Below are 27,294 nucleotides of genomic sequence, written 5' to 3'. Positions count from 1 at the left end.
TTTCAAATCGATCCTGCTGAAACAAGAGGATCCTTGTAGTCGGTCAAGAATATCATCGATCCTCAGAATTGAAAATCTGTTCTTGATGGTGATTTTATTGAGAGCTCGGTCTTTCTTTAAAACCAACAACACCGGAGAGCAGTGGGGTGAAGTACTTGACTGGATAAGACCCTTTTCCAAAAGGTCTTTCACTTGGTTCATAATCTCTTCATTCTGGGCTTGGCTAACACGGTAAGGTGGCCGGTTCGGTGGTGTGCTTTAAGGTATCATATCAGTAGTATGATCCTCAGGACGAGATGGTGGCAACTCGCGTGGCAGGCCCTCAGAAAAGCAATCGGCATGAGTGTGGAGAAAATCTTGGCGTTCTTTATCAAGTTCAGACATATTCGTTCTGTGTTCTTCATTTAACTCTTTCAAATAGATGGAGTAAACAAACAGACTAGATTTCGTTGATTTGGAAACGGTCGAAGCCGATACAATAGGGATAGACTCGTCCTTCAATTTCACATCAAGTATAATTTTTCGGCCCTTTTCATTTGTCAAAGTCGCTTTCTTCGCCCGATAATCGACCACGGCGTTGTTCTTATGGTACCAAGGGACTCCAAGGAGGACGTCACAACCTTCCAAGGGCATTATGTAAAAGTTCTCGTGCCTCAAATACCCGTGACAATGCAACCAAAGTTTGCCAACGACAGGTGTAATGGCTATGTTCCCTCCGGGTGTTGCTAGAATTGTCTCTGTTGGTGGTCCCATCCGATTGGGTGGAATCTCGAGCCACGCTGCCAATTTAGGTGAAATGAAGTTGGCCTTGGCTCCTCCATCAAAGAAAATCAGGGCTTCTTGATCATTCACTTTGCCTCAAGCTTGGCAAAGTTCTGTACTTTCATCAATCGTGCTTGGGTCAGTACCCATGCAATCTGGAACCAATCCTGCTTTTATCTTACCTTTTCTGCCACGTTCCTTTGTTGCTCTCAAACTCTCTGGCTTGTCTTCATTCTGTTCTTGCTGTGCCTTTTTAGGGCACTTCACGGAGACGTGCCCATGTTCCCCGCATCCAAAACACTTCCCCTCTTTGATGTAATTGACCCTCTCTCGAAGAGTGAGACGGGGTCGTGTATCCTTGTCTTTCTTTTCTTGGGAACTCTTTCTCTTTCTACTTTCATTGTTAGAAGTCTGTTCGGTTCTCTGATTTAAGATCTCATCAGCGGGGTAAGTCAGATTTCCTGAATGTATAGCAAAACCTCGTTTCGCATGACCCATCAATTCTTGAATAAAATTTGACTAAGCAGTAGTCTTGGATCTCTGTAGGAAGTCCGGAGCAAAACCAAGAAATAAAGAGCCTTTTGAATTTCAACCATTTAACTAGAGCTTCTTTCCTCGGAAGAAGGGTAGACCACCATGTTCGAGCATTTACCTTGAAGAAAGAGGTAGCCCTCCTAATCTTGGAGTGCTGTGAGTAATGCCCTCTAGAAAAAGCTATGTCAAACTGTTGAATGAAGGCCAAAGCCCTTGGAGCATCTCGGAACCCAGAAAAGGATTCAAATTTAATCGATTGTCCATCTTCTTTGAATTCTTTCACTTTCTTGCTTTTATCTTCGAGAAAGTCATATTGGTTGGCTCTGTAGAAATGCTTCTTCTTTGCATAAAACATGTGATCGTGGGAGTCCGAACTGTCAGAAACTGGGCGAAATTTCAAATTTGGGCTTCTTTACCTTTTTCTTGCCCTTTCCAAAGCTTTGATTTTTGCTTCGCTTTTTACCTTTTCTGTCTTCCTCGCTCGAGTCAGAATAGCTAGAAGAACTATCAGAAGAGGAAGAAGAAGAATTGCGTAGTCCTTCAAATCGTACACGCTTCTTCTGCTTTCTTGCCGATGCAAAAGAAGATTGACGACCCAAATAACGGGGAAGTCAGTCCTTTTCTTATGCTTTTTCTCTTGCTTTTTGGATTTGTTTGCGTTCAAAAGCTGACTAATATGTGCCTGAACCACCTCTTGTAATTCTTGCTCTGTAAACATCCTCGGAGAAGGAGGTTTCTTGATTGTCGGTTTGATGGGTGGTTGTGTGGCTTTTTGCCACACTAGGTGTGTGTGCACTTCTGCAATGGATTGCTGAGACAAAAAATTTGCAAATTTCGGATCCTTTGCAAGTTTAATTATCTGCTTTGTTGCCTCGTCAACCATCTGTCAACGCTCCATCTCTTCAATCTCGAACTGAGTAGGCCGAGGTGGCCCGTACTCTTCCCGTGTTTTGTTCATCAAAATCTTCTTCATGATCTCCTCCCGCATTAGCAGATGCAGAAGAAGTCGACTGATTCTTGTTGGAATCCATAAGTGTTGCGAGAAAAAGGATCGGATTTCCCGATAGAAGAGAAATCCGCCGCGCTCTGATACCACTGTAACAAACTTGGACACCCCAAGTCAAGATTCTACTGCGACACAACAAAGATTCACTTCAAACATTTCACAAAGACGACACGGCCCGGCGTAGTTCCGTGCCAAGATGTATTGGCCCCAAAGATTGGCGCCCCTTTCGGTATTTCGTTTTATATTAATCTGTGTTCAAAGTACAAGAGAGTAGGCCAATGCTCACTCTTAGACTCTGCATCCAGATGATCTGGAAACATCCTCAGAGAAAGAGGTTTCTTGATTGCCGGTTTGATGGGTGGTTGTGTGGCTTTCTGCCATTGGGTGTGCACTTCTGCGATGGATTGTTGAGACAAAAGTTTTGCAAATTTCGAATCCTTCGCAATTTTAATCATTTGCTTTGTTGCCTTGTCAACCAGCTATCGACGCTCCATCTCTTCAATCTCGAATTGAGTAGGCCGAGGTGGCCCCTACTCTTCTTCTGTTTGTTCATCAAAATCTTCTTTGTGATCTCCTACCGTATTAGCAGATGCAAAAGAAGTCGATCGATTCTTGTTGGAATCCATAAGTGTTGCGAGAAAAAGGATCGGATTTCCTGGCAAAAGAGAATTCCATTGTGCTCTGATACCACTGTAACAAACTTGGGCACCCCAAGTCAAGACTATACCGCGACACAATAGAGATCCACTTCAAAACAGTTCACAAAGACGACACGGCGTGGCGTAGTTCCGTGCCAAGAGGTATTGGCCGCAAAGACTAGCGCGCCTTTCGGTATTTCTTTTTATATTAATCTGTGTTCAAAGTACAAGAGAGTAGGCAGGTGCTCACTCTTAGACTCTGCGTCCAGATGCTCTTGAGAAGTGAGGCCTTGCCCACTTTTTTATAGGTAACAAGGGATGCCCAAAAGCAGAGCCCTAAAATCTCAAACTCAAAAGCTCTTAAACTCAAAAGCAAAGTTACCAAAAATCTTTTATCCAAAAGCTTTCAAAATTTAAAGCATCGAGTCCCAAAAGCTGGCCAGTGTAAATTGCGCAGATCTGTACGGCGTACGGACTGCCACGTCATCAGCTTGAAATCCGGTGCATGTTCCGTCACAAAATCCGGGCTTCCACATCATCAGCAGTCGATCAACGGTCTGTACTGGCTGCCACGTCAGCATGTGTTTGTGTATGTGGGCATTGCCACGCCATCAGTTTGTGACATTATCCATGGCTGAAACTGCTGAGCAAGAGTAGGTAACAACATGGCCTTCCTCGCTAGAGCATGGCGGTGAATATCCAAAATATTAAGCCCCCCAAAGCGCTTCGGAGTGCAAAGTTTCTCCATAGATAACAAATGAAGGCCTTTCTTTCGGGAATCAATGTGCCATAAATGAGACAAAATTTCAGACATAAGCGATGAAAGGTGAAGAGGAGGCCAATGTAACAATGGCAAATAGAACTGAACATATGCCATCATTATGCTCTGGACAATACAGAGTCAAACATGTAACGGCCAATGGACAATTTCTAATAGTGCAATTTTAACTGTAGGCATTGCATAACCCAATCCACTTGCTGGGTATTGGTTACATTCCACCCAATAGGATACCCCAAGTGTCTGACAATTACATGCGAATCAATATTCCTTCTAGGCCACAAAAGATGATGCTGTCACATGCATGAAGAGGCAGTAGTTTGGATTTTCTGAAGTTGACCTTAAGGCTAACCGCAAGCCCAAATGTATCCAAAGCCTGCATAATCTCACGTACATCATCCTGGTTATTACGAGGCATGAATAATGAGTCATCAGCATAAGCCTGGCCAATAAAGTCATTCCCAAAGGATAATCGCAATCTGTGAAGACGGCCAACAGAAGTCAAGTGAAATGCAATAACAAGGGGTGGGTGGCAATGACATACAATAAAGCGCTGAGGGGAAGACCTTGCCTGACAGAGCATCCAAGTGGCCAAGGATCAGTCAGGTCACCATCAAGAAGGCCAAATGACGAATTATGAGCATACAAGAAATATACAACATTAGCTATTCTAGGACCAAATCCAAGGGCTCGCATTGTATCAGCAATGAAATCCCAATGTACCATATCAAAGGCCTTTTTAATGTCCACTTGCATCACGAGTACATCTTGCTGGGTATGTTTGGCATATTCCATTCCAATCAAGACATTTGCCAAATTATCCATGATCTGGAGACGAGGGATGAAGCCATATTGAGCGGGATGGATACCTGCAAGAAGTGACTCCTTGATGCGATGCACAATCATCTTAGACAAAATTTTGTATACGATCGGCACGAGGGTAATCGCCCGCCAATGAGAAAAATGCTCGCAGAGCGCCTGCTTGGGCAATAATTTCAGCAAGCCTTCTTTCCAAGACAATGGCAAATTCTGCTTATTCCAGGCAACATTCATCATATAGAGCGAAGGCTCTTTCAAGGGCTCCCAGAAGGAGATGAAAAATTCCACAATGAGTCCATCCCAACCAGGGGAACGCCATCTGCCAAGAGCAATCAATGCCAAGTGCAATTCATTTTGAATAAAATCCACCTTCATCGCTTGCACATCAGGAGGCGAGAGAATTGTATTCACTTTAGATAATTGAAGTCGGTGGGCACGACGAGTTTCAGTAGAAATCGGAGGAGGAACAACAAATGCATTCCCAAAATGCGACGTCATGGCATCAGCAAGCTCGCTTTTCGAAGTTGTCCAGGAGCCCGATGGGAGCTTCACCCTCTTAATGGCTTGAGAGGCTCGTGAACACTATAGGTGCTTAAAACATTGTTTCGAAGCACATCCCTTATCTACAAACGCTCGATGTCAAGCACGAGTTTGCCATTTATCTAGTTTGCGTTTGTCATTATGTTGCAGACATACTCGAGCATGACAAAGCGTTGTCAACTCACAGTCCGTCAATGGATGCATATCAGCCAAAATTTGGAGCTCTTGATGAACATTTTTTGCATCGTCAACACTTGCACGTAACTGAAGCATATAGTACTTGCCATAATCCTGAATCACACTTTGCACACGCATGACGAAAAGATACCAAGCAATATCAGGATCCAAATGCATTTGGGCGACCAGTGGGGGAATAACATCATGAATCATGCCACGAAATACCTCATGCGAAAGATAGGCATTGTTGATGTGTAGTAAACGTTTCCTAGAGAGTGACTTATCATCATACATTCGCCCAATGCGCAAGGTCATCAAAACCGGGACATGATCAGACAGTAACAAGGTGTGGTCAATGCTCATCTCGCATACATACTCATCATATTGTTGCATATTAAGGACATACCACCGATCTACCCGTGCACGATACGACGAGTGAGCATGATGCTGAAAAGTATACCCACAAACATTCGGATGCAAAAGGCTCCACAAATCCAACATCCGTGTCCAAGCAACAAGATCTGTCCAAGCTTGCTCTTCCACACCCAACATGTGCGATTGTCCTATGGTGTTATCCAATGAAGCAGGCGCATAGTTAAAATCACCACAAAGAAAAGTATTGGAAAGCCAAGGATAAGAAGACATTGCACGCCATAAAGCCGAACATTGCCCCGAGGCTGTGTGCGCATAAACACCCCAAATTCATAAGTCTCATTATTGACTGTATATTGAATCACCATCCAACGACCTACTGGATCATTGTACGCAAGAACTAGCTGCAACTCATGTTTAACCAACATCAAAACACCCGAATAGCCAGTCAATCCAGCAATGGCTATCCAGTATCCCGCAAAATACGAACATTGCCTAGCAGATTCATGTTGATTGTGCTCTTGCAAAATAACAATGTCTGCCTTACATGTATGTACATAATGCCAGGTTAATCTCCACTTATCAGCATTACATAACCTGCTCACATTATATGAAATGCATTTAACACAAGTATGCATTAAAGAGATATGTACAAAGACAAAGGAAAGGGGAACTAAGCAGACGTGTCCATAGGCACATCAACATCAAGAGACCGTGGCTCGACTACATTATCTTCCATACCCGCGTCAGCGAAAACAAAGCCTGTAGGTGATGAAGACGCCCCATGAATCACTGCATCTCTGTAAGAATGTACCACCTTGTTCCATGCTTCCACAAGCGTACAATTGTCATTACAAGGAAGAGGTTTTTGCACCGCAGATTTCACTATAGGAGGTACATAGTTACGAGAACAAAGCTGTGAGCGTGTTTTGACAGCCTTCTTGGGGTTATCCAAGGAGATCCTTCCCCTGGATCGACATTCTTACCTTTATTCCGTGTCTCCTGAGAAGTTGCAAGCTTACCCTTACTCTGAGAGTTTTGGGAACCAACAAATTTGACTTTATCTTAATCCAGAGGCGGAGCATTAGGCAAGGTAGAGACCCCAATGGGGGGGATCTAGAGTCCTCTTTTCCAGAGGAAACGACAAGCTGTGGAACCGTTGAAGGACGAGGTTAGAAATGAGTCTCGGGACATTCAGATTTCATGTCCAAATTTACCGCAGCGAAAACATGAATTTGCAAATTTTTCCCACTTGAGCTTGAAAGGATGCTTGCCAATGAGAGGGTCCCCCGAGTTGACAGTAATATCTTGAGGCGTGGGAACATCTGTGTCCCAAAGCACACAAAACCGATTTGTATTTGCGTCAAGTTTGGGAGGACATATCACTTTCCCCAAGCGAGAAGCAAGCATAGGAAGAAAGTGTCGCCAGGTGCGCGGAAAGTCAACTATTTCTACCCATACTGGGCACTTGTGGCGGATAAGGCTTTGATAGTCTTTGGTAAGAGCCTAGGGCAATACATGTGGCATCTGAGCACCAAAAAACAAAGGAGATAATTCAAGCAACATGTTTCGGGCATTAGTGTCAGCCAACAAGACTTCATAAAATCCTCTAGCTCCAAAATAAACACCTCGGACTGCCTGGCGTTTAAGAAGGGAATCCACCCACTGACCCACGTCTTGCGCGGTGAGCATTTTGCCCGGAAAGAACAAAATAACCGCATTGAGAGCATACTGCGCCACTGGGTCCAAGAGAGCCTGCAGAGGGATAAGCACCTCAGTGGTGGGTTCCTGGCCCTCCTAGGCGTTCCATGCACCTTCAAAATCTTCCAACCAACAAGCTCGGATTTCACCCATTTCCGAGGATTCTGCGGCCATCGGCTTCCTATGTTTATACACTTGATGGAGATCGCAGATCGACTCTGTCATGAAAGAACCAAAATAGTGCCAACCTTAGCGAGCTGAAACCTGGAAGATACCTGAACACAACAAACTTTGTACACTTCCACCTGGACGCCTGCCCACTGAACTCTACACCTGCCTATTGAACTAAATAAGCCTGATTCTGGAAAATCAACTTTCGAAAAGAATTTCACTTCTGTACAAATCGAATTACGCAAAGCAGGCAACGCGAAGGAGCACCTGTACACACACGCACACTCTCTACACACTACAGCGACACACTCCCACACGCCTACCCACACACACCCACTACCCCACATGCAGCAAAGACAGAGATTGCTGATTGCTGCGCAGAGCTGACAGAGACTTCCGAGCACCCAATACAACAGATGAGGGCGAGAACTTCTGTTCTCATGGTTCAGTCCGCAAGCATGGATTGAATCTCCCGCCAAACATGATGATAATGAGGACCCAATGTGAAGCATTGAGCTGCATCACAAAAAGACAGAACATGCCCATCAATATCAACCACCTGATCAACCTGCCATAGTCCTTTTTGAGAGAGGAAGTACTCCTGACGAGGAGAGCGCTGAGTCACAGTGGCTGAGAAGACCTTACTCCAATGAATGCTCTCCAATCTCGGAGAATTCCCAGAAGGCAATTGACGACCATGCCATGATAAATGCACTGTAACAATAAGGAAGGAAGCAAAGGGGCAACCTGGAATACGGCCTTCAAGCTTGCTAAATATGACCTCCCAATACGATGTGTGCCAATGACCAAAAGCAGGTGTAACAATATTGGCGCATAGACAAGAAAGCATTTGAGTCCAAGGTTGCTGTTGGGCAACCAAAACGGGTACTAAGGCCTTTACGATGAGAGGAGGTGCGCCAAAAATGCTCCATGATACATGACATGAGACTATTCAATCTTTGTTGTGGCCAAGATAAGAGACGCAGATAAAACTGCACATAAGCCACAAGAATACATTGAACAGTTCTGAGACGCACATGTAGTGGCCAAGTAGAATAATTTCCAATAATTCAATTTAGATTCAAGGCAATGCCATACCCAATCAAGCTTAAGCTTAGCAGATACATTCCATCCAATCGGATATCCCAAATGACGGATCAGAGTGTGAGAGGAAACAATCTCACTTGGTCATAATAACTTGTGTTGTAACAAACTTGGACACCCCAAGTCAAGATTCTACCGCGACACGAGAGAGAATCACTTAAAATACTTCAGAACTTTAAAATCACAGTTCAATTTGGTCGACACGGCCCGGCATAGTTCTGTGCCCAAAGAGATTGGCCCCAAAGACTGGCGCCCCTTTCGGTATTTCTTTTATATTAATCTTTGAGCAAAGTACAACTCTCGAAGGGTACTCCGCTCTCAGACTCTGTGTCCAGATACTCTGAAGAGTGAGGCCCATAGGGCTCTTTTATTCTTACAGAGGATGCCAAAAGCAGAGCCCCAAAATTAGTTAAACTCAAAAGCAAAAGTTTCAAAAGCTTCGAACTTGAAAGCAAATAAGTTCCAAAAGCAACTAGTCCTCAAAAACTGGCAAAAAGCAGCCAGCACAAATTACGGAATTCCGTACAGCTGCCACATCAGCATGTTAGCATGAATTGTGAGCGTCCGTAGAGCTGCCACGTCATCAGCCAGGTAGCGCAATTTCCGTGCAGTCCGTACAGTTTGCCACGTCATCAGTCTGCCATTGTGTGTGTGTGTCCAGGCAGTACTGCCACATCATCAATTTGCGACATATCCCCCTCTTGAAAGAATTGTAATTGCCCTCGATTACGCATGCAAAATAGACATAGGCCATAAGCTGTTTTAGTAGACACTGACTGTTAGTACCGCCGCACTAGACACGACACATCTAGCACTTGTACAAAATGTCTGAATGCAGGTGGTTTTTGATATGGTTAACAAGCATCTTGGCCATTGACTTATAGACAACAAGCATGAGAGTGATTGGTCGCCATTGGGAGAACTCCTCACAAAGAACCTGCTTCGGCAACAATTAAAGAAGGCCCTCTTTCCAAGAGGATGGCATCTGCTGCTGTTCCCATGCCTTATTCACCATGAATAGCAACAGATCCTTGAGATGATCCGAGAATGAAATGAAAAACTATGTTGTTCCCATGCCTTAAGCTGTCTTGCAATTCCTCCTTAGTGAAAGGAACCTCCAGCTCCTGTGCTTGCTGTGGGGAAAGGATCAGATTTACATGCGATAGAAACAAAAAACGCGCATGCCGTTGTGGTGATCAACTGAGGGGCCCCATATCTCCACTCCGTATAGCATGGCCGAAGTGACCAAAGTGTCAAAGAGCCAAAGCTTGTCTGAGGTTCCTGGAACTGAACCTGCGAACATATCCTCTCAAGTCTCCCCAATGCTGCATAGGCTCTGGTCAATCGTTTATCTGCTGTACGCCTCAGGGAAAATATTGGACCATTGAAAACCGCCCCAAGATAAGTGTATGTATCTGCATATTCCACAGTCTCTCGACCATATGTAAAAGTGGGGGCGGACCTCCTTACCCACTGCGCCGTGGTGTTAAACACCATTACCTTGGTCTTACCAAGGTTCACAGACAATCCACTGTCCCGTGCGAATCCATGCAATGCATCCAAATGACGCTGCATCCCCTCTGGAGAATCGGAGATCAGCACAATATCATCAGCATATAATAGCACCGGAATCCATGTCCCTGCAAGCTGGCACCTCTATCACCCTCTATGTGTACATAATCTGAAAAGTCATCTACATATATCCCAAATAGAGTCGGAGATAGGGGACAACCCTGCTTCACCCCAACGGTGGAGTGAACCATGTCGGACATGCCCTGAGTAGTGCGTACCTGTCCTACCACTCTCCTGTATAAAGCTAAGATCCCCCAAATCAGCTTTGTGGGCAACCCCAATCTGCGTATGAGTCTGGCTCGTGGCATTGTATCAAAGGCTTTGCAGAAATCCACAAAGCTACAATATATCCTCCTGCCATGGTGTCTACCCCAGAGTTACCGGGGAACGCCCCCTAGCCCCCGTTCCGGCGTTCCGGGGGGCAGTTCCCTTCCCGAACGTTTCGAGACGTCCCGGAACGTTTGATGTTCCGGGTGGCCAGTGCAAACCGGAACGGCCGTTTAGTAACATTCCGGAACGCCCCCGGAACGTTTGACGTTTCGGGTGGCCAGTGCAAACCGGAACGGCCGTTCAGTAACATTCCGGAACGCCCCCGGAACGGCCAACGGCTACAAACAAATTTGGCAAAAATTGAAAAAATTGAAGTAAATGTTTGGGCTTTGTTTTGAAGTGTGCAAGGCCTCAAGGACTCATAAAATGCACCCCCCTCCCCCTTTCTCTCCACAAGCTAATCCTCAAGGCTCAAGCTCTCTCCCTCTCACACTCTCAAGATCTCTCCCTCTCAAGACTCACTCTCTCAAGGCTCAAGGCTTCACGCCTTCAAGCTCTCTTCCTCTCCCTCCCACTCTCTCAAATCTCTCCCTCTCCCTCTCACTCTCTCGAGTCTCTCCCTCTCTCTCTCTCTCTCTCTCTCTCTCTCTCTCTCACATCATCATCTAGTCATAGCAAGGTTGAATGGTCTTCAAAACGAGTTTTTTGTGAGTATTAGAGTCAAAGCACTCTAATACTCCTTGTATTTAAACACAAGGAGCTAAAAATGCACTATTTGGGTGTTTTTTATACCTCCCGTTCCGGACCCCTAGCCGTTCCCCCGTTCCGCAGGGATCCCATCGCCGTTCCCGTTCCGCGTTCCAGGTAACCATGGTCTACCCTCCTCAATAATGGCTCTGAGTGTCAAAATCTGGTCAAGAGTGAAGAAACCTCTCCTGAACCTTGCCTGTCCTGCTGCCCGTATGCCCTCTCTCTCTGCCCATCCACCCAGCTCATGCTCAAGAATTGATGCATACAGCCTAGCCATAGTGTGACCAACCACGATGGTTTGGTAATTCCCAAGAAGCATAGGATCTCCCGACTTGAAGATAGGCACAATAGTGGACATACTCCAAGTCTTAGGGAAACCCTCATATATGGCTCTATTAAACATCATAGCAAGAGGCTCTGCAAGCATATCTTTGGCATGGATAAAGTGCTCTGCTACCAAACCATCATGATCCTGTGCTCTTCTTGTCTTCATCTTGTCAATGGCTTTCCTTACCCTCTCAGCAGTAAAGAAAGTACATGTTTCTGGGCATGCCTCTGGAGGGTCAAGCAAAGGTGGCTGCCCTGATGCTGTGTAGAGAGATGTAGCATATTCCCCCCATGTCTTGTGGAAGTGATGGCTGGCAGTGGATAGTGCTCATTGAAAAGCCTCCATGCTTCACTAGAGTCCTGACTCATAAACAACTGGTACAGATCACGCTCTAATTGAGATAGGTAAGCCCTCTTCTTTCGTCGCACTAGGCGGCGGAAGATAATCCGAGACTGTCTATGTGTAGTAGTACCCATGAGCACCTCTCTCTGTAATCTGATCCTCATCTCTCTACACTCCTCATCATACGAACTGTTCTGAGCCATGCTCAGAACAGTTGCGTGTGGGCTGGCTGTGGGGATATGCCTCTGAGGCTGTATAATGTAGCGTCTCTGTCAAAATCTGGGTGAGCTCATGCCACTCCTCCTGAACCTCGTCCTCTGCGCTTTGATCGAGTCTCTTGTCTACAAGTTGTCTCCCATCTGTATCTGCTCACATGGGGCATGGACTGCCTCAGGGCCTGATGCGTCTTAGAGTAGAAAATGATGTCTCTCCCTGTGAAACTATCCTCAAAGGCCCCTATATCAAGGTGCAAAGATCCATTAAAATTCCATGTAGCCACTCTGAGTGTGGTCCCATAGGTCTCGCACCGTCATGCGGACGCTTCTCCAGAATAACCACTCGTCCATCCCTGTAGAAGGCCACTTTCCCCTTCTCTCGAGCTGTCATTATCTCGGGCATAACTTCTTTCATATGAGCGAGGTGTGTGAGTGTGAGGTCATCTCCAAGGAATATGCCTGTTTTCTTTAGTGTAGGACGCTTCTTCAAGAAGTCCTTCTTCGCCTCGGCCCTCCATGGATGGGAAGCGCATGATTAGAGCTCTTTCTTTTGAAGTCTCCCCATTTCCTTGTGTCTTCTTTCCTACCCTCCATCCCTTTGTATGAGTAGCCTCACTACCCATCATGCGGAGAAATTCTTTGACTTCCCCTTCCACATCATCTCGGTCTTTTAGACCGGTTATTCGTATGCCGCAAAGCTCTAGTCTTCCTTCGCTGCTCTTCTTCTAAAGTCATGTTGATGATTGTAGGAGTGGGGATAGATGTTGTTTCTTTCCCTTTCCCTTTCTTAGCGACTTCTATCCATTTCTCGGCCTCATCCGCCTTCTTCTGTGTCTTCGTGATTGCATCCACCCACGAAGACGTCTTTGCCCCATTCCGTTTCTCTTCCTCTTTGATCATCCGTACTTGTTCCTTGATGACCTTGATTTCCTCTATCACCGAGGGCTAGAATTCACCTTCCTCTAGTCCATTGCTTGCTCTATCAACAAGTTCTCGCTCAAGGGCTGAGACCTCTTCTTTGAGTGCTTGTGAATCCGCCTTAAGTGCTTGTATCTCTACGTGCAGGTCCTCTTTCTCCTTCTTCCATTGCGTGCCTTCGTTGAGGAACATTTGAAGAATGTTTGCCTTCTCCTTCCACCATCCTTCCATCTCTGCTTTCCACTCCTTCATCTCCCTTTCCACTTGCGTTATCCGCTTGTTTGTAAGCATGAAGGTTGCCTTCGTACAGGACTTGCAAACTGGTGAAGCGCTCATGACCTCCATCATAACGGTCCCTGATTTCTATTCTTGCAAGCCCTAAATCTACGTGAGTCCCCCTTCCTTCGCTTCTACCGTGAGGGTGTGCTGCACAGTCGCTGGTCTGCTGCTGGTCGATGCATCCTAACCTGGTGGTGAACGCACATTGATGTCTTGCAAAGGACTGAACTCAGCCTGCAGCGTAAACCTGCCAGCATGCAAACCTGCACCCAAGCAACGTGCGAACCTGCCCTCTCTGTTCACTGGCGGGCAACAGGGCAGCAGCGCGCACGAATAGCAGGGGCTTCAACGCAGCAGACACCAACTACCACTTGCTGCAGATACCTGCTGGTCCCCTTGGCAGTGCAGGCTCACCGCAGAGATGAAGGCCTCCCTGTTCACTGGCGGGCAGCAGGGCAGCAGCGTGCATGAGCAGCAGGCGAACACCAGCTCCCACCTACGCGCAGCGTGAGTACAGGGCTGCCAGCTTACGCGAGCCTCCTCCCCTGTGCAGTCACGCGCTGCTGCTGGTCATCAGCGCCATCCAGAGCTTCTCTCGCTACAGAGGGAGAGGGTGCACCTGCGTGCGCCCTGTGTTTCCAGCCCTGCTCCCCCTGCATTTCCAGCCCTGCGCGACCTGCTCCCCCTGCGTTTCCAGCCCTGCGCGATCTGCTCCCCCTGCGTCTCTGCACACCTGCTAGCGCTCAGTAGCCCGCTCCAGAAATGAAATGAAATGTTATATTAACGTCTTCAAAAGGCCACAATGACCTATGAGACCTGAAAGTTACAAAGTGGTGGATCTGATACAAAGTCAGAGTAACAAAATAACCTAACAACAGTACAAAACAAAGATATATACTATGGGGTCCTAAGTTGGTCGATGTGAGCCAGGCAAAAAACTAAGCAGAATAATGGGTGGCTTGTTGGGATAGCTGAATCACAAGAGATCTAGCATCGGTCGTTGGCGAATCTCATCAATTTCCTCCATGGTTAGTAGTCTGACCGGGCGTCTTGTATGCCTGGCCAGTGTGCTCCGAATTTTCTGTCGTAGCCTTCATCGATGCTGTGTAGTTCTTCGCAGTCGCGGGCGCCTGGATTTCCCCAGTTCAATTGCTCGGTCAATCAGTGTGCCTCTGGTGTGAGACGGGGGGGAGCTCTGCTGTGGGAGTGGCTCTTGCGGCTGTCCCGTGTCTGCTCTGAAGAAGTCTGTGATCCGTCTTTGAGACTGGCTAGCCTCGCCATTCATCAGGCTATCTCTGTGTCTGCGCAGCTCGAGCAAGAACAAACCGAGGCATCTCTGATCTTCGTATCCCATGACTCTTGAGAGAGAGAGAAAAGAAAGAAAGAAAGAAAGATTTTTAACGTCTATGTCAGGCCAAAATCGGCCTATGAGACAAATCAAATGTACATGGTGTGTATGTCATCCGTCTATCGGAAAGACAAATGAAACAAAACTGATACAAAACTGAACTGAATGTAGGTAGTGGAGTATCTGAGGAGGGATGGAGCTCTATCTCTAGGGGTATATGCATGTCTATATGCTCAAGGTAGTACAATCATGAGAAAGCATCAAGCTATCTAGCTCCATCCTGTACTAATGGGGGGATGTAAGATGTGGTACATGGGCGGGGCTGGTGCCAAGGCTACCCGGATGAAAGCTGTCGGATCGGCCCTCATCTGAGCTACTCGCTCCTCAGTGGCACGGCGCTCCCGGGCTCGGATCTCCTCGATCTGTCGGTGGTGGGAGCTCGCGCCCCTGTAGCCTGTGACTCGTGGTCGTCGTCTAGCTCGGCTCACCTCCGCCTGTGGGAGTGTCACTCCCCTCTGAGTGTCTGGTGAGGGAGGGACGGCAATCCTCTGAAAGAAGTCTGTGAGCTGCGACTGTCTCCCCTCTGTCTGTGTAGCTTTGTGTGGCTGTAGTAGTGTGTCCCGATGGCTCTGTATCTCTAGTAAGAAACGTCCGAGCTGTCTCTGATCTCGAGAGTCCATGATCTCTCGGAGAGTGGGCTGTCCTCTGAATAAGGCCTCATACCTGCCTCTGATCTCAGTGTATGCTCTGCATCTACATACAAAGTGCTCCTCACTCTCCACCTCCTCTGTGCAGGCTCTGCAGACTCGCTCCTCCCTGGGAACACCAGCATGTCTCTCGATCTCAATCTCTAACCTGTGTGAAGCCACTCTCAGCTGACCAATCGCCACCCGTGAGCTATGTGGCATATATGTGTCCATATAGCGTGGTCTCTGTATGAACCCCCCAGACAATATGGTGAGAAACTGGTCTCTGTAATCTGACATCCTCGTCCCCAAGCCAGGTGACTCCTAGACTCTCCTAGTGTATAGCTGCCACAGATCCTGTCTCAATACCAAGTTCCTCTCTCTGCGAGAGAGGTGAACATATGGTGAGTGGGGGTCGTACTGAAATGGTGGTAGGCTCTCCATGTCAAGACCATGTCCCTCAAACCATGCTCTGACCTGTGAGTACCATGCTCTCTCATGCCCACTCTCTACGAGTAAGTCTGTCAGGAGGTAGCTCTCTCATCCTCTGGATGAAGCAGACTGTCTGGAATAGTGCCTCTACAACCATAGGTGGTGTGGCGAGCTCGGCTCTAATAATGTCATGTGGCACTGTCTTCTTGCTGCGGAGCAAGCGTGAGATCATACATACCTGTGGCCTCTCAAGCTGTGTCCACTGGTCAGCTGTCAATCCTGGTGCCCATACTGCCGCCGAGTACATCAGGGCCGGGGTGACTAAGGTGTCGAAAAGCCACCCCTTCGTGCGGGGCTCCTGAAAGTGTGCCTGGTGGCATCTCCGCTCTAGCATGGTCAGAGCTGCATATCCTCGGGTGAGCCTGTCAGCAGCAGCCTGCCTCATAGTGTGAAGGGTCCTGGTAGGCTGGTGAATGTGATGCCAAGGTAGACATAGGAGGTGACTACATCAACCTGTCCTCCTGCTGCTGTGAAGGTGGCAGCGCTCCTCACTACACTGGATGTGTGAAAGATCATAACCTTGGTTTTGCCAAGGTTCACAGTCAACCCCCTGTGTGTGCTGAATTCGTCCAAGGCCTCAAGATGGCGTTGCAAGCCCTCGGGTGACTGTGAAATCAACACAATATCATCAGCATATAACATGATGTGGACCGGAGTACCTGCCAAGTCGCTCCCCTCTCCCCCTGCTCGCAGTATGTAGTCGGAGATCTCGTCGATGTAGAGCCCAAAGAGTGTCGGGGAGAGTGGGCATCCTTGCTTAACACCAATGGTGCTAGCAATGGTCTCTGAAAAACCGCCTGGGCAACGAACTCGACCCGTCACCCTCTCGTAGAGAGCATATATGGCCCAAATCATCTCTGTTGGTACCCCAATGCTGTGAAGGCGCTGGAAGAGTCTCTCGCGTGGGACTGTGTCAAAGGCCTTGCGGAAATCCACAAAGCAGCAGTAAAGCCTCTTCTTCCGCGCCTTTGCCCCATCAATGAGGCAGCGCAGAACGAAGATGTGATCAGTGGTGGAGAAAGCTCGTCTGAAACCTGCCTGGCCTGGAGCTCGTAAACCCTCGGTCTCTGCGTAGCAGTTGAGCTGTGCCTCAAGTACTGCTCCATATAGCTTGGCCATCGTGTGGCCAATCATGATAGTCCTGTAGTTCCCTGGGTCCAGGGTGTCGCCAGATTTGTGGATAGGCACTATGGTGTGCTGTGTCCACTCCTCTGGGAAGCCCTCCCCTATAGCCCGGTTGAAGACATGTGCAATCAACGGGGCTATAGTGGAGGCCGCATAGAGAGAGAGAGAGAGAGAGAGAGAGAGAAAGAAAGAAACACAGCACACACTCCACACACCACCATCCATTTCACACATGAGCTAGCCTCTCTTTACTCGGCCGAGGTCGAGCATGGCCTATGCCTCCTCCACCCATCCACACCACTCTCAGTTCTCACATCACATATCTCTTCCGTTCTCCACACTTCAGCTATTAGCTCTTTTCCACACACCACTCACACAGGACGCACTCCCCCCCCCGGGACTATGCCTCAGAACCGCTGGTATGATGATGAGTGCAGAGAGCTATACCGACGCCTCCGTGCACGGCGAGCCTTAGGAGAGATCACAGAGAGAGAGGCCAGACGGCATATGAAGACGCTGACACGCCAAAAGCGGCGAGCATTCGAAGAGGCACAGGAGCTTGAGCTATACCGCCTATTCATGAGCATGGATAGCGCGACGGCATGGCGCACCCTGCGCGAGCCACGTCCGACTACAGCTATTGAGGATCCACAGATATGGCATGATTATGCAGAGCGACTTTATGAGGTGCCAGGGCAGCCTCCTATCCCACAGCCACACGAGCCACGCCCCACGTGCTCCTCCTTCTTTACAGCAGAGATGGTAGAGAGGGCCATACGCCGCATGCAGCACAGACGATCAGCTGACCATACTGGATTACAGAGTGAGCACATCATTTCTGAGAGAGAGAGAGAGAGAGAGAGAGAGAGAGAGAGAGAGAGAGAGAGAAAGAAAGAAAGAAAGATTTTTAACGTCTATGTCAGGCCGAAATCGGCCTATGAGACAAATCAAATGTACATGGTGTGTATGTCAGCCGTCTATCGGAAAGACAAATGAAACAAAACTGATACAAAACTGAACTGAATGTAGGTAGTGGAGTATCTGAGGAGGGATGGAGCTCTATCTCTAGGGGTATATGCATGTCTATATGCTCAAGGTAGTACAATCATGAGAATGCATCAAGCTATCTAGCTCCATCCTGTACTAATGGGGGGATGTAAGATGTGGTACATGGGCGGGTCTGGTGCCAATAAATGTTATATTAAATGTCTTCAGAAGGCCAAAATGACCTATGAGACCCCAAAAAGTTTCATCTCGGAGAATCTGCTAAAATGTCTAGAAAAACAAAACTAAAACAATTAAAATATAATGGTAATAAAACTACCACTTCAGCTGTCACATCAGCACCCAAAAAAACGTAGCAAGTTTCGCACGGTCTGTCCGTACAGCTATGAAAGCAGCAAATTGCAAAGCTTTTTGGGCGCTAGCTTGTGTAACAGTTGCTTTTTATTCAAGTTCAGTTTGTTGTTTCCAGTCCACTTTTGGGATTGTTGCAGCAATTCACCGCCTGCTCAGTTGGCCAACCGGCTTCATGAGCCCTTATGCCTATCTGGTTTTTGTGGATTTTCTTAACAATGCCTGATTGTTACCTTCGAATATCTTCTGAATCCTAACCTTTCTGTGTTAGATTTTTGCTCTTGTTTGTTAGATTGTGTAGGTAATCATGTAAAACTGAGGACCTTGTATGTTTGTTTTTTGCTATTTTGGTAGGTCTATGTTCATTTCTCCGACATCCTCTTGTATTTCTCTTTGCCACCTGTGCAAAGCTGGTTTAGTTTTATTCTTATTACCCCATGCAGGTTATCTTTTTTGTTTAGACAATTTCAGCTTAGCAACTAGGCACGAATTTCTAGTTCTGTTGTTTTAGATGTGTAAGAGGACTGTGTTCCATTTTTGTTGAGTAAAATGAGGATTGATGTGTGTTTGCAACTAGTTGTATAAGAAAATACATGTAGTTTTGAGTGTTAGTATTAAAGCTGCCATACATTGATTTCTGTGAATACCGTGTTGTTAAAAACATATTTTTTCCTGAGTTAGTACTTGGAAGTTATGAGTAGCACCAGTACTACTAGTAAACACCTGACTCTTTTGCAGGCTTATGAGCTTGTACAAGGAGCACTGGTGAGACATTCATTCCTTTCGATTGATGTTACCATTTCCGTTTCAGTTTCAAATATAAAGAAAAATTAGCCCTTTTTTATTGCTGGAATTGATAAATCTCATCAGGTGAGGTGGAGTGAAGTGATGGATAGGAGTGCTCGTGAGCCACCAACCGCTGTTCTCCTACATGGAATCCTGGGATCCAGGCGTAATTGGTGTAAGCTAACCACTGTCTGAACTTTTCTTGTGAAGTTTTTCTGGTAAATTATTGAAGGCAGTTCTATGAGTCTTAAGCGAAGATGGTTTGCATACTTTTCACACGTGTACAACAAACCACCTTCCGGAAAGCTGCAGAAATGTCATACCGTAGAATTTTTAGTGCTATCTGTATTGGTTTTTACACTGATTAGAAGATAATTGTCTGCTGGTTTGTTACCATGTGATTTTGTACTTTGTTTCAGCCACTTTTGCTAAAAGGCTGGCCCAAGAGTTTCCCACCTGGCAGGTATTGAGGACACTCATTAGCTTGAAGAATTCATTAGTTAGTTTGCTGTTGTGCTGGGCTAAGGCTCTTTTTGTGTTTCAATGAACAGTTTCTCCTTGTTGACTTGCGTTGCCATGGCGATTCTTCATTAATACATAAGCTTGGCCCCCACACAGTCGCTTCTGCCGCTCGTGATGTCCTCAGGCTTGTAAGTGTCTATCAAATGAATTGGTACATTTCCAGTCTGCTCTGCTTTATGATTGGCTGTACAAGACTTTCCTATATTCGTGTTTGATGCCTTGTCTAGGTTGGACAGCTAAGGCTGACACCAAGAGTTTTGATAGGGCATAGTTTTGGTGGAAAAGGCATGTGTTTTGACATCGTACTTATCATTCAGCTAAATACTGGTTGAGTTGACAAGATTTTTTTTTCTAAACTTGGCTCCTGGGCGTGTAAACAGTTGCTTTGAGTATGGTAGATCAGGCTGCAAAGCCCTTGGCTCGCCCAGTGCAGGTTGAACTTTTCCAAGCTGAGCATTTGGATTTAGTGTTGTGTCACTTGTACGTTGTGCGGTAATGGGTACTAGATGGGCATTTAAAATTTCCTTGTTTCAATTCTGTACTGTGTAGTTGTGGGTATTAGATGCCACACCAGGAACAGTGAGAGCAGGAGGCAATGGGGAGGATCATCCTGCAGAGCTTATAGAGGCTCTAGCTGAAATGCCCAATGAGGTGGAACATGCTTTTTTTTATTCGAGTTTTGAAAAATTGATACCACAAAAGGATTGCAAACACAATTGTCATGCTGGCAGGTTCCTTCAAGACGCTTCGTAATTAATGCTCTGACCAAAAAGGGCTTCTCTCCTGGTGTTGCACAGGTGATGGTGGTTTTATTCAAAAAGTTCCTTATGTCATATTTCTGACATAAAAGAAAAGCTCCTGTAAATTCATGCTGAATTGCTTCTGTGCGTGCATGGGTGGGTGCGTGCGTGGGTGGGTGTGATGGATGGTTGTATTGTCTTGTGGATCCCCACCATGAGGCTATGGCTTGCACTCTCTTTTATAGGTGAATGTAGGATTTTCCTGGATTCACCTATATGTCTAAAACTGCTGCGCTTTGACAGTGGATGACAACAAACCTAAGACCCCTCGAAGGTGCGGCATCTCCAGCATTCTCTTGGACTTTCAACCTTCAGGGCATTTCAGACATGTATCAGTCATACGAGGAAACAAATTTATGGTTTGTATTTCAGATGTCATTTTTAAGTGTATTCTTTTTCAAATCAGAAACTCAGAACGTAGATCTTTGTATCGATGTGTGCGCACGCGGGCGTCCGTAGGTGGGCTGGTGCGCGGGTGCGTGCATGCTGTGCGTGTACGTGCGTGGGCACTGACGATATTAGTGGGGATGTTGCAGTATTAGGGATCTATCTAGTCATATAAGTTTAACATGAGTTTCTGCATGAGGGTATATATGCTGCTGGTGTTACCTTTGCAGGATCAATGTTTCAATGTTTTTGTTCATGACTTTCATTCGCCATTTTTTTTGGGCCTTTTTGGAGTGAATCAGCATTTCAGTCACTGTATCCCCAAAAAGTTTCTTTTCTTGGATGTATTATTAACCTTGTTTGGATTGACTTGTTGACTCTGAGTGTTTTTTTAGTATACCCCATTTGATCCTTAAGATGTGCATAGTTCATGATCGATCCCTGAAGCTGCAGGCTTACGACAAAAAATGTGATAGGCATCGAAAGAACATGATAGACATAATATGGTGATATGTTGGCACATAGTCGCCAACACATAGTTGGCGACTATGTGCCAACAAAGTCGCCAATATTTGAGTCCATTCAAATGGTTCAAAGAAATGCTTAGGAATGTACGAATCATCTCAAAAACTAAAAGAATTGGTTTCTTTCATGCATGACAGTGATGGTTGGTAAGAAACAGCTATTACTAGAGGAAGAGGGGGAGAAGGAATGGAACTCCCGTATATGGAGAAATACCTGCTTCTGTTGATACATTATTTGAGGTTATGATAAGTCTTTTAACAGTTCTTGTCTTTGCCAGGCACATTGTTGAGAATGTACCTCAGGGTGTGCACTGCAACTTCCTAAGAGCAGAAAGGAGTTTACACAGATGGGCTCATGAGGATGTCCAAAGGATACATGCAGCTGAAACAATAGCTGCGCGAGAAGGCGCTGGAGTCGAGATGCATGTCCTTGAAGATGCGGGTCATTGGGTATCATTTATTGAAGTAAATTTCAGCAAGTTGAAAGGTTTTTTCATGCAGCTAAACTTAGATGTTCTGTGATGTGGCAGGTACATGCAGATAACCCCGATGGTCTCTTCAAAACACTAACAAAGTCTTTTCTGGGGTATTAATGAACCTAGCTGCCCTTGTCTTTTTGCGAGGGGGTTCAGCTACTTAAGTAAAAGGTCTGCCTCATCATGCCCCAGAGGCTTCATACCGAAGTGGAGAATACAGCAGCATCCTTGTGGGCATATAGAAAAACATCCGGCTATGGACCACTATATGCTTTGACCCTGCTCTGAGGTGTCTAGCTCGGACTCATCATTCTCGATAGTCGTAATGACTCATATTGGCACCATGTGTCTCGCAATGAAAATTGCACTGTCCATTGCCTATTGACTTGGTGCAGAAGGATGTGTGGGACATCCTCTCATGATCGCAGGGTTCCCCAGCTGTATATAATCTATTTATATGAATCCATTGAGAACATTAAAGCATATTACAGTTGCCCTTAGAATGGCTGTATAGGACATGGATCCCAAGATTTTTACTTTCTTTGTAAGGTTATAACCCTACCTCTGATATGATATCTAGTAAAACTACAATAATTATGTGTGTCAAAGATGAGAAGAGCATTGTTTCAAGACAGTACCAATGGACAAAAACAAAATCCATCTCCCATTTCACCTCCAGAAATGCAAAATTTGTCGGTTTTGGCAGTTAATGTGTGATTTCTTCCCTTTGTCTGCACCCCTGCAATCTGCTCCCTAAGCTTAGCCATCCTCTTTTAGTCCGAGGATGTATACTGAGGATGTGGGACTTCAAAACAAAGTGCAGTTAAACTCTCATCTCGTAGCTGTGCCACTAATAGCATCTTTAACGGCATTGGCTCAATGTTCTTGCTCTTTGGGCCTGATATGTTTGGAAATGTGGTTTTGAAGTCAGTTGTACATTCCTTTGGGATGAATAAATTGCCCTTTTTTCAGTCCTCACAGCTGAAGGTATTTTGTGGGTTGTGCCTACGTTACTTGGTGTATTTGACTGTAGAAACGCAATATATGGTTGTACCTATCAGTACATTCTTGCTGCTCGATGTATTCAATTGTAGAAACACCATCTATGGTCCACTTTGGTGCATGATGGGGCAGGGATCAATGGGATGACTGCCAATGGCCATAAGACTTTGCAGAGGTGGGGGACTTCACATGTGTGCTTTAGAGCATAGTATCTTTTTATACTCATATGCAAGTAAGTTTGGGGTAACGCTGGTAAAATCTAAACATAGACCCATTCATTGTGTTGAGTTAGTCAAGTTTGGTCTAAAAACTTATATAATATGTCACTTCTTACATTTGCATTTTTCAAGCTCATTGAGATATTATGTATGCCTCTTATCGTTTTTGACTACTATACTAATTTATTTTCGTAGCTGAAAGAAAAGATCATGCATGGTTGGGATAATTGTTCCGAAATATACTTAAACCATACTTTCATATGCGTATGCGCATACGTGTTTGCAGCATGTTAGCCGTATGAAAAAACTGTGCTTCGGAGTAGCCTCAAAATAAATACCATTGGATGTAATTGTTAATCTAAGTGTTTATATGTTGGTGTATCCCCTCCTATTGTGAAGAGTTATGACATGTCTTTGGATTTGTCCAGTTGGTCCTGGTATCCCAAGGATAGGTGTTAGGGAGTGAGGATTGTGTTGTGGCTATGCTCGGTCGATGTGAGGAGTTTTCTAAGGTCGGGATATTTTAGCCATGTCTAGCCCATGGTTATTCTTTAATTCGATGGCCATGTAGGCTCCTTGCAGTCTTGGGAAGTTTCCCACCTTCCCAAGGCCCTAGGGCCTGTTTCTAGCCATTTCCTCGATTTTGGGGTATTTTCCAGTCGTGGAGGTTGGAGGTGTGGGTTGGCAGCATTCGGGGAGACCTACATATGGCCCCCCAGGGATAGACACCCAGTTCATTCTGCAGTCCTACGCCTTCCCTAGGGGCCATGCAATAGGAGGCTAGGAGAGATAGTTGCAAGAAGGGGGGGGGGGGGGGGGGGGGGGGGGCGTGGCAGTCCTAATGTTTCTAGACAACCTCCCAGGTCTACGTTTTTGTTCACCAACTATAGATGGAGAGTACACGTAGCAGGAGGGGTAAGCGAATCAGTTCCTTCGAGATCCTTCCATATATGTTGCAGCATGTTCTCCATGCACTCGGAGCAGCAGTACTAGATCTGATGATCCACCGGGCAGACCTTCCCTTTGCTAGGAGGTGGTATAGATCTGTTGTTCCTCGTGCTTGCTCAACTGGTTCCCAAGAGTTGCCAGAGGTCTTGTGTGCAAAAGCAATTGGCATTGTCAATAGCAGTATTGTGTCAGGGAGCTTTCCATCAAGGACATGTAGCATATATGCCAGACCTCCCTAGGACACTTTGTGTTGTGTGTCAAGAAGCTTTCCATTGAGTGCATGTAGCATCTGTACTAGACCTCCCTAGGACACTTGTAGTGTTGTGTGTCAAGAAGCTTTCCATTGAGGGCATGTAGCATCTGCACTAGACCTCCCTAGGACACTTGTATATGCAGCTTTGGGATCAGCATGGAGAGCCTTACCCAGGTCTCTTTTTCCTCTTCTCTCTTTTTTCCTCTTCTCTCTTTTTTCCTCTCTATCTCATTCTCAGATGTCTAGTCTCTCTCTACCTCAGCGATCTCTCCTCTCCATAATTGCCTTGTTCATGTATGTGGCATTGCAGGTGCTCCCTAGTAAAGGATCTTATCAGAGTTGAGGCAAATCGGAGTCTAGGTGTCCACCAGATCGGAGGCCAGTTCTGGTCTTCATTGCATTTACAACACATATCTCAATATATTTTCTTACACCCTCTTCAAGATTATTAGGTTGTATTTGTGTACTCCCATGTGTCCACAGATTGGCGCATTCCTAAGTGTGTGTCATAGTCATACTGATGACAATACATTTGCGAGTTGGGGCTGTTTATTTGTTAGTTTGCAAGTTGTTATAGGTGAATGGATTTCTCTAGTTCATTCTAAATTAAAGTTTTTGGATAAGTCTCCCTCTCCCAAGTGTGTTACAAGGAATCATTCGACTACCATTTTTCTCTCCAGAAAGGCTGAGTTTGTTTCTTTGTGTATTTTTTCCCTATTGTCTGAACCTTGCAATCTACTCCCTAAGCTTAGCAATCCTCCTTTAGCCCAAGGATGTATACCACCTTGTGGGAGTGGAAACAAAGTGCAATGAAACTCTTCTCAATTATTCGAATTCAAGAAATGCTTGCATTCTTTCAGTAGTGCCACTAATAGTGTGTGCAGTGGCTTTGGTTCAATGTCGATGCTCTTCGAGCCTGAGATTTAGGTGGAAATGTACTTTTGAAGTCAATTGGGCTTTTCTTTTTGGTGTATGTTGGGGGAGGGATCGATGAAACAACCCCTAATGGCCACAAGACTTTGCAAATGCGGGGACATCACCTGTGTGTGCTTCAGGATAGTCTTAAAACAGATGATGTACCTTTTCATTCAAAAGCTTATATATGGTGGTGTATCCTCTCCTACCTCAACATGTTTTCTTACACCCTCTTCGGTATTATTAGATAGTATTTTTGGTGTGGTGTAGCCCATATGTCCACCACTTGCCCCATTCTTTAATATGCATCATAATCACAATCAGAATCATGTTTTCATGTTGGGACATCCCCTGTGAATAGTTTTTGTTTATTTTTTGCAAGCAATTGTATATAAAGGGATTTTCCTAGCCCAATGTAATTTATACATTCAATTCATTCTATAAAAAAGATTTTAGATATTCTTGCAAGTGTGCTACAAAGTAGCATTTATTGACACATTTGAACAAGCTTTTCATGTTGGATACATTTTGGCAGTTCCCTATTTACAAAGGAAACGACGTGAAAAGATTGACAAGAAATAAATTGCTCAAATACTTGTATTTCTAGATAGTACAATAGGCTTTAGCTTTCTAAAGTCTTTTATCCTATATTGTATACACCATTCCTCAATATTGTTCAAGCTTCACTCTTAAGCATACATGAATAATATGGTCAACTTCTGAAATGCTCGACCACTCTGCACCCACACACCAAAAAAATATGTAAAAAAGAAGGAATCAATCTCATAAGAGTGTTGCTGATTTTTTTGACAGAAGTGTACCACGATGAACACAACTTTTAACATCTTAGAATCTTTAAATAGAAACCAAATGAGTAGAGAAGCACAATACACCTATGAAAAATAAATACATGGTAGTTTTTACACCACAAAAAAAGCCTCAACTCCGGCATCCCAAAGAACTTTAACATCCTCGTGCCCAATAATGGATGTACAATAGTACAACACCAACCACAATGTGTGAGAGCATGTGTGCACACACGTGTACATTATACGATGATGGTGTACTACATCTCTTTCTTAGAATCATGCAAGTCACTGGTTCTACTATCGATAAAAAATAGATTATGAAATAATGCCTAATTTTCTTCAAGCCTGCCTCGGCACAAGTAGTGTACTAATTTTTTATCATCACACCACCGTGGAATGTAATATGATTCTCTATTTACAAATCAACTTGTTAGAATCATGCTAGCCATGCTTTTAATGTAAAAGTGTTCACATATTCAAGTCTGCAGTGTAAATTTCCTTATTGAAAACAAAAAATCCAGGTTATAATTCCATCAGGACCTTCATAAAAAGGTTGTAAATTTGGCATTTCAGCTGTAAATCAACATAGTATACCTGAGATTTTGGCATACATCCATTCTGCCTCATTAGTTGTACTTAAAAAAATAAACAAGAAATGGTTTTTTTTTCGAGCAATGCATTACATCATTATCTATACTAATTATTAAGCATGGCTTGCATGAACTAGATTTGCGAAGAGATTGAAAAATAAAGAATCCTATTACATTCCTTGGTGGTCTTGCGGAACAGTTAAAGGAGGTAGACATTATGTCATGATCTACTGCTTAACCAAGCTACAAAAGAACCATGCCATTCAACTTACCAATAATTTAGTGAGTGCAGTCGACACCTTGTGCGCAAAACCCACATTCTCACTTAGGAAACCCTCGTGCACAATCAATTTATTGATGCGAGTACAAAGAATACAGAGGTCTCAAGAGTAGTCTTTCATGAAACACTAAGAAAATTCACACTACAATAGATAATTTTAACATTGAGGCTACACAAAGCATTGGGGTTCAAAGAGCCTCATTAGAAATTTACACAGATGATGAACACGGTTTATGAGATAAGAGGACGTCCTGGAGAAGTTGTCAGTCTGTCATCAAATACTATTATGTGGCACTAGAGAGGAAGATCTCAAGAGCGGACAACGTGCTTTCATATTAGAGGTTAGGCTCTCTTTATACATGAAAGTTTGAATATAGATAAACACCATTCCCTCGAAATCCTTCTGCAGTATAAAGACCATACTAAGTCCCACTTGAAATAGAAATGCATTCGAAAACTTATGTCAAGACCTTCAACCGCTCTTTATTCACATCATCATAA

The 27,294-nt window shown here is 45.2% G+C and overlaps 1 protein-coding gene across 1 annotated transcript in view; it reads left to right on the top strand.

Annotated features, from left to right (window-relative positions):
• LOC147459637 (alpha/beta-Hydrolases superfamily protein) overlaps positions 1 to 22,483 on the top strand; it is a 64,005-nt gene extending 41,522 nt beyond the window's left edge. The window contains exons 3-13 of the mRNA XM_086510851.1: positions 19,022 to 19,048; positions 19,154 to 19,244; positions 19,489 to 19,532; positions 19,621 to 19,719; positions 19,819 to 19,876; positions 19,972 to 20,024; positions 20,141 to 20,242; positions 20,323 to 20,388; positions 20,635 to 20,750; positions 21,581 to 21,752; positions 21,833 to 22,483. Of these exons, the coding sequence (XP_086366977.1) occupies positions 19,022 to 19,048; positions 19,154 to 19,244; positions 19,489 to 19,532; positions 19,621 to 19,719; positions 19,819 to 19,876; positions 19,972 to 20,024; positions 20,141 to 20,242; positions 20,323 to 20,388; positions 20,635 to 20,750; positions 21,581 to 21,752; positions 21,833 to 21,895 (891 nt within the window). The 3' untranslated portion in view covers positions 21,896 to 22,483. The remainder of the gene's footprint in view (positions 1 to 19,021; positions 19,049 to 19,153; positions 19,245 to 19,488; positions 19,533 to 19,620; positions 19,720 to 19,818; positions 19,877 to 19,971; positions 20,025 to 20,140; positions 20,243 to 20,322; positions 20,389 to 20,634; positions 20,751 to 21,580; positions 21,753 to 21,832) is intronic.
• The last annotated feature ends 4,811 nt before the right edge of the window (positions 22,484 to 27,294 follow it).

The sequence above is a fragment of the Adiantum capillus-veneris genome, chromosome 4, assembly GCF_014529385.1.
Source record: "Adiantum capillus-veneris isolate H3 chromosome 4, ASM1452938v2, whole genome shotgun sequence".
Classification (NCBI taxonomy): Eukaryota; Viridiplantae; Streptophyta; class Polypodiopsida; order Polypodiales; family Pteridaceae; genus Adiantum; species Adiantum capillus-veneris.
The sequence above is the reverse complement of the archived record's forward strand: the minus strand, read 5'-3'. Positions and strand labels throughout refer to the sequence as shown.